The 14,216-nt window shown below is 42.9% G+C and overlaps 1 protein-coding gene across 2 annotated transcripts in view; it reads left to right on the forward strand.

The window, feature by feature from the left end:
* The window catches only part of TMCO4 (transmembrane and coiled-coil domains 4), a 42,742-nt gene continuing 28,526 nt past the window's right edge, over nt 1-14,216 (forward strand). The window contains exons 1-5 of one of the 2 annotated variants that reach the window (XM_049800891.1): nt 1-566; nt 4,001-4,185; nt 4,613-4,787; nt 9,414-9,441; nt 11,412-11,544. In XM_049800891.1, coding sequence (XP_049656848.1) covers nt 4,007-4,185; nt 4,613-4,787; nt 9,414-9,441; nt 11,412-11,544 — 515 coding nt within the window. In that variant the 5' untranslated portion in view covers nt 1-566; nt 4,001-4,006. Of the gene's footprint in view, nt 567-770; nt 836-4,000; nt 4,186-4,612; nt 4,788-9,413; nt 9,442-11,411; nt 11,545-14,216 lie in introns of those variants that run through there. The other variant, XM_049800896.1, reaches the window with a different exon arrangement.

Below are 14,216 nucleotides of genomic sequence, written 5' to 3' on the forward strand. Positions count from 1 at the left end.
GGAGGTGGCAAAGAAGTCTTGGGGCAGCAACCTGCGAGCAGCTTCACCAGATGCACATCTCTACCTCTCTCCGTAACCCTCCCTTAGAGCGGGAGGAGTTCTCACAGGGGAAGAAGGGCTTTAAAGGGAGCAAAAGGGCTGGTACCCAGCTAGGCCTAAGCCCCAAGCGAGCCACCAACGTGGTGGACAAAGCCCAAGACTGCAAATAAAGATGGGCAGCGACAAAAGAGCACCTATAGCCATCTCATGGTGCAGACGGACCGACCACCACCACCCCCGTGAAGGAGCCGGGTAAGGGCCGACCCAGGACCCGCCACCAGTCCTCGCCATCACCTCAGTTCAGCGAGCCTCCCACCTACGCTCCGCAAACTACGCGCCTACGCTACGCCGATCGCGTAGCGGCCCACAGGATCGCCCAGCGCAGCCCGCCAGCCGTACGCAGATTGCGTAGCGGCGGCGGGAAGGGCGCGCAGGGCAGGAAGAGGCGGGCGGGAGGCGGCGGAAGGGAGTGCGGCGGCTCCTATTTGAGGCCGGGCCGGTAGCAGGTCGGGTCCGGGCCGGGAGAGGTGGGGAGAGGGGCTGGGTACGGCTGGGGTACAGCTCCTTGGGCTGAGGGGGACGAGTGGGTGGGACCCTCTCCTCAGGCCGCTCCCTGAGGGAAGGGCTGTAGCGGCGTCCGCCCTGCTGTCGGGGGCTGGTTTCCTCTCCTCAGTGGTTGTCAAAAGTGCTACTTTCTGTAAAAAAAAAAAAAAAAAAAAAAAAAAAAACCAAAAAAACAAAAAACCGCCTGTATTCTAGCACCAGAGATTTCAGACGCAAAGGACTTGCGATAAAGGTGAATGTCGGCAGCTGTGGAGATGTCGGTCCTCGCAGCTTTCCCAGCGGAGGTGTTTCCTTCATGTTTTTCCCACTAGTGATTTCTTTCTCCTGGTCATGTCCTTCTTTGCAGCTTTGCTCACCTTCTGTGTAATGCCATCGCTTCTCAGTCACTGCTGCTACAAACGTCTGGATTAACCGGATCAAACATGCTCAGTTTTGCTACTACTTAAGCTTTTAGCATTTCTATGTCCCCCCCCCCCCGCCTCCCCTTGGTCTCTCATCTCTGTTCTACATTCAGCATGCATTACTGCGGCGGCCGTCTGTAACGCATTTGCATGTTTTTGGGGCAAGATGCGATTTTATCTGGGACTGAATTAATTGCATTCTGTATTTGTACTTCGTATCTATGGATTAAAAGCAAAGGCCGTGGTGCTCCTGGTGTGTAAGCACGTGTGTGGCTCTGGAGCCCTGCGCAAGTCCCCAAGAAAACTCACCTGCCCAAATGCTTCTGCAGTCACAGGGTTGTGTCTGATGCTTAACCACAGTTTGGCCGTGCCATCCTCTGGTGTGCATTCATAAGGGACTTTTTGGCCAGGCCCATGTGAATAATTATCTACAGCTACTTCTCTGAAGTTGATTAGATGCCTCATTGACTTTTGAGGGTCTCTGAGATTAATGTGTTGGTGGTTTGATCACTTTTGTCATGGTTTAGGACGAAAACGATGCCGGCATCTCTGTATTTCTTCTTCTAGCAGTAGGGAGCGCATGCGTATTGTACAACTTTAGATCCACAAAAGATTAACTTTCTGCTTTCCAAACCGGATTGTGGGAGCCGCTATATAAAATACAGCACCTCTCAAGAAGACAAAGGGCTTTGTGTGAAAATTGAGCGCTGGAAGTGAGAAAAAAATACTGCCACAAACTGTAGATAACTTGTGGGATATATTTCTAGCTCTCAATTCCCTCATCTTGGATTTAGTGGCAAAACTTCTTGGCCCAAGTTTTCTTTACTAAATTACATGTTGCCCTTTTTTTTTTATGCTGCACGTCTGAAAATCAAAGCCCATTTTTTCCTAGGTTTTTATGAAGAAATAGATGCCTATGTTGAGGGATGCACATCGAGTGTACTGATCAGAGCATCTTCAGAGCCAAGTATTTCAAAAACTTTCTCTAGGTATTCTAGGTGCTCAGCATCGTGAATTATTTGTTGCATAACAGCAATAAAGTTGCATGCAAGAAGCCACTATGGTGTTGCTCCATAATTGGTCACATCTTTTATGTTACTGGGAAACAAGGTTAAACAGTTGTACTGTTTCTGGGTCCTTTTTAGCTGTTTCACTTTTCATATGAACCTGTGTTAACAAATCAATAAATCTATCACAACAGGGAAGGGGATTTTATTTTCAGTGCTGTCTCCCACAATAAGGTAATAAATCTGTGTCCAGAGGTGAGTAGACATGCCAAGTAATTATAAAGATATTGAAACTTTTAAGTGTTAGATTATTTCTGGGCAAGTTGGTCTGTAAGTCTGGATGTTTGGGAAGATCAGAGCCTAATGAGTGATGTGAAATGGATTTGGGGTGTCCAAATGAGGGCTTTGGAGCTCCTGAGGTCATAAAACAATCTTGAGATTTTGTAAGAGAGTCCTGGACAGCATGGAGACATGTCTCACATCACCTGCAATTCAGCAAGCTTAAATGCTGCTGCCTGTTGAGGTTGGTACTGGAGCGGGCCTGCTGGGGCCAGGATTGATCCCAGGCACCTGCTCTCCCTGGGGAAACGTCACCTAGCACGTCCCTTCTCTGGTTGGTACAGAAATAACAGTTCATTCCTGCGGACTTTGTGCTCCCATATTGCTGGAATGTGATGTTTCCATGGAAACGCACTGAGATGCCTTAGACCCATGCGCTCAAGCCACGGACGGCATCAGGGGGTACATGTTGTGAGGGGGTGAGCTCTCCCAGGGAGAGAGGTGCGAGTTATAACCATCGGCCCTTGAGTGATGAATTTTCCTTGCATTTATACATCAGCAGTTAAACAGTGCAAGCCTTGAGACATACAAATAGCCTCAAATAAATTTCTGAGTGGGAAGGCAAGACAGACACCTTTCCTGAAAGACCATGACAGACAGCATGCAGATAATAAAATCTCTTTTAAAAGACCTGATCCTGTGCTGCTTTTCTTTCTTCTAGGACTCTCAAACTATCCCGTAAATGGTGTCTGCATCCTCTGAGATTCAGTTGTAGTGTCATGGGCTCTTAATTCCTATTTAGGCTCTTTCCTTTCTAGAGGGTTTAGAAGAAAGGAAACATTTAAATAGGAAGTATATGATGAAATAGGTGATTTGACCCCTTAGAAACTAACAATCTTGATGAAGTCAATAGAAATTTCATGTGATGTAAGTGAGCTTTGGAGCAGATTGTTACCCATGTTGAATTGTGAAATGAACTGTTGTCACATCTGCCTGATTTCAGTAATCTCTGATGGCTGCTTGTATAATCAGGGGGGCTCCCGAGGAGCACTTGTAAGCCTTTCCGTTGGAAGCATGCATGTCTGCGCTCTAAAAATTAATAGTTTTTCCCAGCTCCAGGTCCGTGTGGCACAGGGATCTTATATTTAGGCAAAAAGCAGTGAGAGGTTGTATAGAGGAGAGAATGTTACAAGCAAGGCATTGCAATGTCCATGGGACGCATTAAAAGTCCATCACATCAGAGGCTGCAGCTGGACTCAACTTTCTTAATACCATCAGCAAAATAAACAGAGGAGCAATTTGGGTTGAGGAGGAGACAGGCAAGTTATTTCCCAGGCAGCTGTACTGGTCCCTGCAGTAGGTGCAGAGCTTTTATTTTACATGTTATTTTTGCAGTAAACATATGAGTGATGTGCCTGAGCAGAACCCAGTCTCTTTGCATCTTGAAGGGGACGACTTCTTTTGCTGTGTGAAGTATTGTTGGCTCATTTTGTGCAAAACTGTTGAGAATTGGTGAACAGAAAGTCTCCCGTCATCTTCTTTGGTCGCAATACCATGTTGTAGGGGGATACACAAGCTGAACTTTGATAGACTTAACACCGACAGCAAGTGTGAGAGTGAAAAAGCAAAGGCAATTTGTCTCTTTGCTTCCTGGTTTCCAACTGTTTGTTTGGGGTTTTTTTTTCTGCTTTTTCCTCTTTGAGCTTGCAGGTAAAAATGGCTGCAGAAGAGAAGTGGAAAGGTTGGTCTTCAAAAGAGCATAGCAGCGCTGAACAGGCAGGTGAAAAGGAACCGTGTGTGCTTCTGGGCCAGCGGCTGGGCGAACCGGGAAGATTTGCTTATGCGGCGCTTTGTGGGATATCCCTAGCATGGCTGTTCCCTGAAAAAGAGCAAAGGTACTACACGGGATAGCAAGGGGTGAGCAAAGGAGGTGGCTTTTGGGTAGCAGCTCAGATGGAGCTGGTATTAGACTCTGTGTGGGGTCTTCTGAGGTTAGAGGAGTGGAAGATCCTTTTGACATAAGGTGTTTTCTCAATTGTATTAACTTTCTCTCTTATACCTTTAAGACTTTTATACTTCAGCACAAATTGCATCCCTTAATATTGCAGACTTCAGAGCATGTATTGAAGAAAGGTATAGCTCCTTTCAGATTGCTTGCTTGTTTGTTTAGCCAGCTTGCGTAGCAACTCGACTTCTGCTGGCTTCTTATGATGCTTTGATTTTTGTGTGAACAGCAGCAGAACAACATCTGAAAGCAGGGACCACTCAAACTTTGCAAAAATACCCAGCTACGGAGCCTTAACCGCTACTGTTGCCTTACAGCTCTTTCAGGATGGAATTCATTGAGGGCTTTGTGAAATGGCTGGACCTGCCCGATGCCGTCTTACCTGCCATGACAGCATTTGCTAGTGGCTTAGGAGGTGAGGGCACAGAAACTTTTGCCCAGATTTTGCTGAAGGATCCTATCTTGAAAGAAAATCCAGTTGTCGTTACCCAAGTAAGTTCATATGTTCTCCTCGCCCTTGTTTGCTTTTGCAAAAGAGATTTGTCATATGTGTGTGTTTGCAACTGAAGCTCTATTTGTACAGTCAAGGAAGTAAAATCAATATTTCTGATATGCATATATTTCTCAGCAGCTTTGTGGGTGACTGGCAGTCTCTCTATCCATAAACCGCTCATGGAAGTGATGAACATGAGGCACAGTTACTATCTGTTGAATTAATGTTTTATGTCTTTGACACTTTTGCTCTACAGAAGAGAGAACTGTCAAACTTTTTACTTTGACTGTATTTTTGCAGTGGTTTTTGATTCATATGTGCGTTCTACAGATTTTGGTGAAATACTGAACATGATAGACAGGATTTTCATTTGTTTAAAAGCCCCTTCACCATACCTGTAATACAAAACACTTCTACATGCGTGCTCCAAATAGCACAATTTCCAGAGTCGTTTTTCCAGAGTCAGCTTTGGCCAGAAGGAAATAAGTTATTGTGACTTTATTTTCTTTCACTGAAGAAGTATTAGTGAGACTGGGACTACTCCCTAATGTTCTGATGTAAAAGCTGATGTAAAGATAAAAAAGGTGCAGCATTTCCATGGCGTTTATCTTTGCTGCAGAGTCTCAGCTGGGGAAGATACCTCCTCATCCAGCCTCACGTTATGCTGTGTGGGGTGAAGAGCATGGTAGTCTGCTGCACCCACCACGCATAATGTGGCCACTGTCACCTCGCACCCTGCGCTGTGTGCTGCACACAAGGAAATAGTGATATATCCTGCATGCAGACAGTACTCTGGTATTGAGTAATAGTTATCATACACTCAACTTTAGCAATGTCAGGCAATTAGGCCTGACAGAACAGCAGATGTGAGAACATGGCTGTGTAAGTAAAGATATGATAGCAGTGAACTTTCTTGGTCATCATGAACAGCTCTCATTATCTCAGCCATCTTTTGTGTCTCCTAGTCAGTCCATAAAAGGCCTCAGAGGATCTGCTCCAAACATCCGAATGTTGCAGTGCCCAAAGCCCTGTAATGGTATGAGTATAGCAACAGAGAATCTTAAGCTTAATTAACAAGTTAGGTCAGATCGTCTAAATAAGATGTTGTTTGCTCAAAATAATAAATCCACACTCGTTTTTTTCTGCATGGTACTTCCCAGGTTGTTTCCCTTGTTCTTGCTGCTTCAGAACGGATTCTCTAGATTTAGACACATCTTCCTGCGTTGCTGCTGAGTTTATTAAGGGAGAAATTTAGCTTGTGCTTGCTCCAAGCTTATGTTGCATAAGGGCTCCATGTGCTTTTACAAAAGTGACTCTGCATCAGTGGGAGCGCATGGTATTTTGCTCTGAGACAGAGAACTGAGGCACTTATCACCTGGATTCAGGTGACAGAAGCTGTAGATAACAATTCTTTGATTAGTTGAAAGCAAAGATCAGGAATAGCTATCAGCCTAATGCCACAACATCAGTACCTTATGCAATCATGTATATGGGCAAGGTGATTGATTTTGTCAAAGGAAGGACAGAATTAAAGACTTTTGTAGAGCAAGGCAGCAGAGGCTTGCAACGTGTCTTTGGGAAAGCATACTGGCGTGTGGGAAGCTTCAGTGTATCAAGGCTGAGATCAGCTTTTTCCTTCTTACCTGAAAATAAATAAGCTACAGGTCAAAGCTTTGTGAATTCTTGATATGTTGCTTTATGGTGCTCTTGCTTCTTTGTAGTCAGCTGCTCCTGATGCAACATTTACTGTTTATTTAACAAGTACATGCTTTAATTGCTCAGTGTGTTCAGTGGCAGGGTCCTGTCGGCACTAAAGCCTGCATTTTTGAATGCCCTCCATCTTAGCGATGCTGAAGGGATGAGACATGAGGTCAGGAGATTAGAGATGAGCTCACCATTGATTCAATGAAAATTTGAGGATTATGGATTTTTATCTTTGTTTGCCTTCATTACAGATGACTAATACAGGCAAATGTTGGTTAACTGAATCCTTTAAGGATAGTAGTCATAACACACAGGCTGTGGGTGCGGTATGAGAAGGCAGTGCAACAAAAAGAGGTGAAGAATTGATGATAGGTGAGAAAATGTTGAAAGTTCTTACTATGAATAATTTTTTTTCTGCAAACATACTTAGAATACCCATTTTCCTGTGTTTTCCTACATGCATCCACCGTGATGTGGATTGGATGCGCTCTGTTGTTGAGGAAATGGGTTTTGAACTTGCAGCAATTCATAAAAAGCTAGCAAAGATTCTGAATAAAGATTGCTTCCCTTTCTTTGTAAGGCTTCTCAGTCATATGGGTGGTAATCTTGTGCACAGAGTTCACAGGGAGATTCAAAACACCAACTTCAAAATAAGACTGAAATATAATAACTGCTGTTTAGAGGAGGAAAATAAACTACTTGTGAACTAATCTAATCAATCAATGCTGATTGGATTCCAGATGACTGTACAGCAGTACGTGCAAAGCCTAAACCAATTAGAAATAGTTGAGAATGCTAATTGGCACAGATGCAATGAAAACAGTAGTTCCAGTTTATCACCTGATTACCTGTATCCATCCCGCACCTTCTGAAATGCAGGTATGTAAATGCTGAGGCCAGTTTTTAAAAGAAGTTATTTGACAGACAGTACTGGGCATATCGTACAGGACCTGAGTCAATACCCACAGCTCCCTTTGCAACACACAAGGAGAATTTATTGCCTACAAATGGGCTCTGCACAAACCAGTAACCCTGTTCAAGAGGCTGCCTATATTAGTCCATGAAAAATGATGGCAACAAGGTCACAAGCTTCACCTTATTCTAGACTTCAGGCTCTTTGCTTGGTCAACTTTCTGCTTGGGAATCCCAGCCCTGGACCTTCTGCTGGGCTTTGATGCCTCTATGCCAACCCTTCTCCACAAAACTGTATCCAGGGAGGCGGTGATGGTGCCCATGTATCTAATACCTGGGTAGTTACAGTACTCGGGCTTTGGGAAACCAGGGTTACATTCCTCCCTCTGCCTATGGGGATGAATGTCTCCAATTCCCACATCCCACCAACGAGTCTGGGGAACAGTCAGCAGCATGTGTGCATGCACAGAATACTAATCATGGCCAGACCTAAAAAGAAGACATTTTTTCTGCACTGTGGTCATTAGGGGAACAGAGGAGACCTGATTCAGTGACTAACTTAAATTAAAAGGGTTATTCACACTCTGGAGATAGCAAACCAGGACCTTCCTTTTCTTGGGTGAGCTCTCTGGCCATTCGGATGCAGGATGAAGGAGCAGTGATGACTGCTTTGTGCAGAGCCCAGCCCGACAGATACCTTCTGGAAATCCTTATCCTATTAGGATTTGCAGGACAGGCAAGCAAAAGAAGGCATCTCTGTGGATGGAAGCAGCCACCCAGATATTCAGCAGCAGAGGGGTGTGTGTGAAAACACTAGGCAGCAGTGGAGCAAAGGTTTTGGGGCTATACCTGGTCAAAAAGCACCCATAGCTGGGAGTTCAGCTGTCCTAATTGCTTGGTTTCCCCAGTCCTATGCAAAAGCTCTCTTCTCCTTTATGAAATAGCAGACTCTTCTCATGTTAAAATGATATTTGGAGTCCAGGCACTTACTTTTCCTTGGATAGTATCTACAGTTTGCCCTTCTTCTAGTAGGAGTTGGTTAAGGATGGCTTGTTCTCCGCTCTACACTTCTCATGCAGTAGGGGAAAGATTAGAGACATTTTTATGATACAAATTTTGCTTAGGAGCTTATGGGACTAATAATCATCAACTCTTTGGCAACCTCCTACATCTTTGGCTGCATTTTTTGTGTTCCCAAAGGGCTGAAGGATTCCCTGTAAAATTCAGCTGTGCTTTATTTATGTGTAGGAGAGGGAAGTAGCTAGACTGAGCTAGTGCTTAGTGTTGTAGTTACATAAAGAACTTAAAATTTGTCCAGTGACAATAAAAGAGGAGAACACAGTAGTAAAAACACTGACCTCTTTCTCCATAGAAACCATCTATTGGATTGATTTGTTTTTCTGATTTTTTTATGGTGAAGAGCCAACACAGAAGTCAAGTCCCTCAGTCTTGACAGATGGCCATAAATTCTGAGTTTTCTATTTTTGAGCACTTAATCCAAAAGAACTTCATGCCAGTTCAGCCTTACCACCTAGAGCTATGAATTCCCAGAATGCCAAAGAAAATAGGGGCCGCTGGTCCATTAGAGTAGCATTCAAACCTGTTACTCATGTTGAAAATATGAGTATATATGACTATATAGCAAGCAGAAGGCATTAGAGTTGTAGGAATATTAGAGCCCTGTTTCTCTAAACTTTGAAGTCCAGTGTAATGGTGATTTCAGTTGCGACAGGATCGCTAATAACAAAAAATATGGGATGTTCCAGGCCATACCAAGCATTGTCTACTTCTGTCCAGCCATTTGTACCTGCCTATGGAGACTTTTGTGCTGGAAGCATCTGGCTTTGCTCTGTGCTGCCTTGCTGAATTGTAGGCTTGCTGGCTTCCCATGTTTATGAACTGACATGCTGCAGTAATTAAATCAGTCCAGTGGGTTTTCATGCCTCCATTTTGATACCTCCAGGCATACATCATCAGTTTTAACTTGAATATTCTTTTTTTCTTTTTAGGACCTTCTATCCTTCTCTCTTAGAGATGGTAAGTTTATCTAGCATTTGTTTTTTGTAAGAATAATGTAGATGAGTTTACGTCTGATACTTTAAAATGCTCAGAAAGCTCAAAGTACCGTCCTATTTTATCTTTGCTTCCTTTATAGCAAAAGCAGCACGCTCTTTCCCTACAGGGAAAGGCAAGTCTTATATTAGGAATGATTAATAATACTTGTTAAAAACTGAACAACTCTTCACCTCCTTACCTTCACATGCCCTGCATTGGCATGCAGAAGTCTGTGATGGTAGAAAAGTTCTGAACTGAAATACCTAGAGTGGGGTGTTTTTTCTCCAGTGTTTCCAGGGGAGCTGGCGACCTCTTCCTTTAGGAAGGCAGTAAAGCTGTTACAAAAACCTCAGCCTAAAAGCTTTTCTGCAGATCATTTGTTGCCTAAAAAGAAAAAAAAAATATTCAGGGAATAAATTCCAGAGTGTCCTGTGTAGCCTATTATAAATACATGTGATTTTACTCATATATTATATTATGCATAAAACAATTTTCTGGTTTACAATCCATAACATGGATTAGTCTGATAAAATTCATGAAATAAAGATTGTCTACTGAACAAAATGTTCATTTCTAAAAGAAGCCTGTTTTATATCACTACTTGCGTTTTTTTTAAATCTCTGTGTTTTAACATGTTCTCACAGGAGAGAACTCACTGGTTGCCAGTTAGCCTGTTTCAGTGCAGAACAAAGTACCACTTTTGTTCTTGCTTTGTTTTTAATGGAAAATTGACAAGTCAGTTATTGCAAAACTGTTTATTTTGCTAAGCTGGAATTTAAAAGAAATATATTTTCAAGCCTTGCTGACTTACTGCCAGGCTGGCTAAATAAAAAGCTAAGTTATGTATTAGTAGACAGGAAGGAAGAAGGCTACTCGTTAAAACACCTGCCTGGGCTTGCAAGATGTGGCACGTATTGGTGATGAAGTGAAGATAAATACTATCTGTATTTCACAACCAAGCACAAATCTTAAAAGTGCTGTCATTAAAGCCTACCGAAGTAGTTTGGTATTTGGTAATGATGGTAATAAATAAATAAACTTAATAGATTGCCAAATGCCATATTTGATCTACGTGCAGCGGGTATCAGAAACATACTTTGTAGTTGGGTCTTGCTGGTATCTTCACCCACCCCTAGAAAAGCAATTGCATTTTTCATCCCAGAGTGCACCAGGAACCCTTTACAAAAGCCCACCATCAGGAAGCAGCAGGTGCTACTGAGAGAAACACATTAAAAAAGCAAGAGTTGGAACAAATAATTTAAAATCTATTACATTTAAAATGTCTTTTCTTTAAGAACAGCTGCTTATAAGCCCAGGATCAATCGCTTCTCCTATAACACATTGTCTGAGTACACTGTCCACTCCTGCACATCCAGCAGTGAAGTATAAATGCAAACAATTATCAGTGATGCTGCTAGGTGAGCCGATGTGTAGCTTTAAAACTCCAGAGTGCCTCTTGTTGCCAACAAGATGAATTGAATATAAAGCTTTTGCATGGAGGTGCATTTTTACAAAATACCATATCTTGCATTGGTGCATCGTTGAGGTGTACTGTGTCATGTTATGCGCATATATATATATATATATTTGATATTTCCGGTTAAGACTGGTCTTGCTGCAGCATTTCTCTGTTGAGAAGAAAGATGCAGCCTATCCAGAGCCAAAAGGCCTCTGTCACAGAGGATAAAGACCAAAGGATTTGAGATCCTTTTTCTGGCATAGAGGCAATTACCTGGTGTAGTGAGGTTTGCAGGGAGGGAGGATTTTACATTTATCACTCTCTTCTCTAGATAGTAGGGGTTGTCTTCAAATACATGGAAGACAAAGAGGGCCTGAGAGAAGGAGCTATGCTTGTAGGTAACATGGTCCTCTAAGACAGCTGAGTGCACCATTCGCTGTTTAATCTGGTGTGATGAAGACTGATTGATTTCTTGGTCTTCCCTCTGTTTAAGGGTACTACGATGCTCGAGCGAGGGTGTTGATCTGCCATATCACCTGGCTGCTGAGAATCCCGTTGGAGGAGCTGGAAGTCCTGGAGGAATCTCTGCTTGAGAGCCTGAAGGAACAAAAAGAGGAAGAGTCAGAGTAAGAATATTTGGGTTGACTATGGGATGAAAAAACACTGCTGGTGCTTGAAAGATTAGCAGTAATTTCTTGTGCCTAAGTCCAGTCTCTGATCATTCCCCCCAGGGCTCTTAGCGTAATCATTTATGGCTTGATTAGGGTTGCAGAGCCCTCACAGCACTTCAGCTGCACTGAGAAGCAGGAAAGCTCAGCATTCTTAAAATCAGAGCCAAGACCCAACCTTGCAAGCTGGTAAAGGCTACTCCACACGGAACTGCCTCATTTCCTTGTTCCAGTTGCCTCTCCTAGACTGCAGATTGTGCTTAGATACATCACAAACATCTTGTGTCTCTTATCTCTTGGCCCAATATTCTTCAGATAGAACTGCCTCTTGCAGAATGAAGTTTCTATAAATTTCAGCATTAGATCCTCAGCTGCTCATTTTCTATGGATCTGTCCTTCTCTGTGCCTGTTTAAGAAACAGCTGTCTAACTCCTATTGAAAGTAGATCTCTGAGGGCAACAGTCTGCGTCTTTAGATACTTATGGACTTGACTCCTAATTCTGTGTTATTAATGTAAGATTAATTCTCTTAATCACCACTTCTCAGATGTGAAACAGCCAAAAATTTGGTATCTATAAGAAATGTAGTATTTTTATATTCCACTTATCAGCAGGAATTGTGGGAACGTTTAGCGATATGTAAGGCAGTAAGTGTGTCCGTAGTGGACTTTCAAGGGGCTGCTGAATATTTTTATCTGTCAACTCAGCAAACAGGTTATGAGATTAACCTGAGTGCTAATGAAGTCTTTAATCAACATCTCTTTAATCAACAGTTCAGACATCACCATGGGGTCCAGCATATGATGGGTATCTTTCAGTTATAGCTTTATTTAAATTAAGCTTAACTTTATAGGATGCTGTAAAAAGGGAAAGTCAAAATAATCTCAAAGATCATGGACTGCTAAACAGGACACCATTTGGCATGCAGGAGCAAAGGTTGGTATTAATGGGGACTGTTTTGCTGTGGCTTGTGGAAACAACCTCAGTCCTGGGCCTTTAAGCGCAGGAAAACACTGATGCCGAGGGTGGGGCATCGCTTGCAAAGATGATGCTCCAGTACCTAATTCTGTATCAAATGGACTGTGGCTCCTGTAGCACAACCCCAAAATATAGTGGTGTGTCTGATAATGGCAAGAGCAACTGGAGAATTATGCCGCATACTTACAAGCATGGCTTTCAAACATTGCACCTAGCCCAGTGGGTTTTGTGCATAGCTGGTGTGGCAAAAGCCATGGATTTCAATCTCGTTCTTTGCCCAAGTTGCAGCCATGGAAGTAAATACCTATAAGATAAAAAGGAGAAAAGTCTTTGTAGTGAGAGTGATGTAAGACTGCACTGGGAACACATTCGTTAGTACAGTGCTAAAACAAGCACAAGGCTGAGATTTGTGGGGAATCAGTGACCCTTTGTTTGTTTGAAAGTTAGGAGTCAACAGGGGAAGGAAGCAGAATATAAACCTGTCACCACTTCGACCTCACAGACTTTTGGGGGCAGGGAGTACATAAACATCTGCTTAGGATGCTTCCAGCTTTGACCATCCGCTGCAAGAGTTTTTGGAACAGTAGCAACCAAACAGGGTTTTGGCAGGTTCTGCACAGGCATTTTTTACTGATACTTGTTAACAGAAGGTTTTGCTCCTGCCTTTGCTGCTGTAGATGTGTTGAACTGTGGCCCAGAACCTGCAGGGTTAAATATTCAATCATCTGTAGAACAACGTTCCAAACACTTAAATCCCTATTACTAGCACCAAACATGTTCTGACTTGCAGGTGTGAACTCTCTTGTACATGGTTCTGTATGAAACTGGAAAACATGACATCAGTTGCTCGCTAACGTGTACTCTTGCCACTTTTCATCATTGGAAAATGACCTGAAATTCCACCTATAAAATGTCTCTGAACTTAATTTGTGGTTCAGGCAAGAAGCTGCACATCCAAGATCACCGAGGGTAGAGAAGTACCAGAAGAAGCAGTTAATTACCATAGTGGATAAAAAGCAGTGTGGTAATCAAGTGATAATTGTAATGCAGAAGCTATTAGGAAAGCAACTGTCTAAAGCAGTTGCTAGCAGCTATGGAAGGAAAGCAATGACAGGTAAAACTTCTCATGACAGTAGTTTTACTTACTGCATCTTCAGGCAGGATGTAGCTGCAAACTATCTTTCTACCCACATAACTCAAATTGCTCATTATTGCAACTAAAGCCAGGTTAGCCATATTTCAGCTCTCTCAATGTCATTATTTTCAGCCTGAGACAATAGCACATTGACTGTAAAAGCTGGTGAACCACCACCAATTGCTGGATATTGCCAACTGAGGTATTAACAATCAGACTGCAGCACTTGTTTAAAGAATTCCAGGAACATTTTTTCCAAAGCCAGGCATTCAGATTGGTGACTGCATGCACAAACTAGGGCATATCCAAATACTGCTTTGACCATGGGGTTGTAGAAAGTGAACTTGGTTATACAGAAATTGCTGAAGAGGTAGCCATTGCAGGCTGCACTCTTGTTCTCTGCAGTTACATTTGCAGCTGCAGAAGGTAACACACCATATTTTTTTTGGAGGATCTCTGTGGAAACAAAGTCTCCGTGCCATGCAAGTCAGCGGGAGTTCTGCCATGGACTTCAGCGA

The sequence above is a fragment of the Accipiter gentilis genome, chromosome 1, assembly GCF_929443795.1.
Source record: "Accipiter gentilis chromosome 1, bAccGen1.1, whole genome shotgun sequence".
Lineage (NCBI taxonomy): Eukaryota > Metazoa > Chordata > Aves > Accipitriformes > Accipitridae > Astur > Astur gentilis.